General features: G+C 51.6%; 1 protein-coding gene across 1 annotated transcript; it reads left to right on the top strand.

Annotated features, from left to right (window-relative positions):
• Positions 1 to 11: 11 nt before the first annotated feature.
• LOC123177318 (glycerol-3-phosphate acyltransferase 1-like) lies at positions 12 to 881 on the top strand (the record flags this gene model as incomplete). Its single annotated transcript, XM_044591136.1, has 1 exon — positions 12 to 881. A coding segment is annotated over one exon (870 nt), but the record flags the coding sequence as incomplete, so codon positions are not given.
• Positions 882 to 2,217: the final 1,336 nt, after the last annotated feature.

Genomic DNA, 2,217 nt, shown 5'->3' with positions numbered 1-2,217 from the left:
TTTTGAAATAATTACTGAAGGAACTTTATGTGGTGAGCACGGAGTGCGCCAAGACTGCCCAGCTGCCACGGGAGAGGTACCCAAGGCCGCTCATCTTCCATGACGGCCGCCTCGCCTTCCTCCCTACCTCATCCGCCATGCATGCATTCTTCCTCTTTCTGCCACTCGGCCTCGTCCTCTCCGTCATCCGCATCTCCATCGGCATCATCTTGCCCTACAAGATCAGCTTTGCAGCTAGCGCATTCTTTGGAATCCGTTTCCGCACCTCTGGGTGTCCCTCCACAGGGGCCGGCGCCAAGCCAAGGGGAGTCTTGTTCGTGTGTGCACACCGGACGTTGGTCCACGGAGTCATGCTCGCTGGGGCACTACAGAAGCCTGTGTCCACTGTGACATATAGTCTAAGCCGTCTCTCAGAGATTTTGGCGCCTATGAAAACAGTGCGGTTGACCCGCGATCGCGACCTAGATGCCAAAGCCATATCTCAACTACTAGAGCAAGGGGACCGCGCGGTCTGCCCCGAGGGCACGACCTGTCGCGAGCCTTACCTGCTGCGCTTCAGCCCGCTTTTCGCTGAGCTGGCCGACGACATGGTGCCCGTGGCACTGGACGCGCAAGTGACATTATTGTATGGCACAACGACGAGCGGACGCAAGTGGCTCGACCCCATAGCGTTCTTGGCCAACCCAGCCCCCTCATACCGGGTGGAGTTCCTGGGCCCTGTACCACGGGATCAGACGCGCGCCGGGGGAAGGACCGGTGTTGAGGTGGCAAACTGGGTCCAACATCGGCTCGGTGAGGCGCTCGGTTTTGAATGCACCGGGCTTCGCCGCCGCGACAAGTACATGATGCTCGCTGGCAACGACGGTGTGGTCTCCAATTAGCAGCTGAGTGTGTTTTATGCAATGCATGCGTCCTGTAATCAATTTCGCCAAAGTTAACGCACTGTGCATGGACGAAATGGATCGTTTGATTTTTTTTCTTTTCAATTTGCTCGTGTGCAAAGGAAACTTGTTTGCTGTCAAAGTCAATAAGCACTTGTTTGGATTGGATCCCTTGTTCAAATGGATGTCTGGATTGCATTATAGGACTTTGACCAGCACATGCAATTTCGTCGGAAACTTCATTCTATTTTTTTGTGTGACGAGGGAACGTCTTTCTGTTTTGCCCTCACATAAGGAGAATCAATGCACAGAGTCATGCGGTGGGTATGCAGTATGTGTAACTCTTTTTGAACAAGGGGAAGGGAGTAAAGGGTCCCAAGGTTGGCTTTACAACACTTGCACAAAAGTCCTGAAAGAATGATATAAATGCAAACATGCCCTCCTAATTTACATTCTAGTCCGCAAAAGAAAAATCAAGCAAGACAAAGGACTCCCGATCAACTGACAATCTCGCCAGAGATGCATTTCCACCATCTCCGGCCAAAACCGTGGCATCAGGCAAGGAGCAATGGGCCTCCCAAATGGAGGTTGAAGACGAGGGCGTCGGAAATAGCTAGCAAATCCACCAGAGGACACTAAACCACCCTAACTACCCTTGTCTCTCACTGGACACATATCCTTGTTCGGTCCATAGCTCCAGCTGCGGAGTTCGAGATATCAAAAGAAGATGACAAAGGAGCATCCAAGCGAGCAGCAATCCCCAAGGCATGCTCGATCTTGGAGCCATTGTCGGATCCACTCATTGGCATAGTCGTCCACCACACACAACGACTAGAAGATGCAGATGGCGACCACCGATTGCAACTCGCAAGCACTGGTGGCAAGCTACTGAAAGAACAAGGAGACAAGAGATCGGGAGTAGCATAGCAAAAACCAATGTGCCACCATGGTAAGATGCCGCTCCGGCCGACCATAACACTAAATCCAAATCATATTCTCCCCTTTCATGTATCATCTATTCTGCGTGGAGGCGGAAGAAACACGGGATGAAGAAGAGGATCCCACAAGTGGTGTCACACCGAGGAGGGCCTCAGATCAATTCCAGTGGTCAACTATGGTGAGCTTTGCAGTAGCAACTAAGGCCGCCACAGAAATCACAAAGAGGAGGTAGCATGGACTCGGATTTTCTTTATGAGGGAAGAAAGATCCTAACCCTATACACATGCACAAGATGCAGCCACCATGACCATTGGAGATAGGGGACATAACGTTTGTGGAATTGAGGGCTCCAGAATAGGGAGCAACACAGATGCCAATCGCCATGGAGGTAAAGTCT

Source organism: Triticum aestivum, unplaced genomic scaffold (assembly GCF_018294505.1).
Source record: "Triticum aestivum cultivar Chinese Spring unplaced genomic scaffold, IWGSC CS RefSeq v2.1 scaffold130501, whole genome shotgun sequence".
Classification (NCBI taxonomy): domain Eukaryota; kingdom Viridiplantae; phylum Streptophyta; class Magnoliopsida; order Poales; family Poaceae; genus Triticum; species Triticum aestivum.
This window is presented reverse-complemented; position numbering and strand designations above follow the sequence as displayed.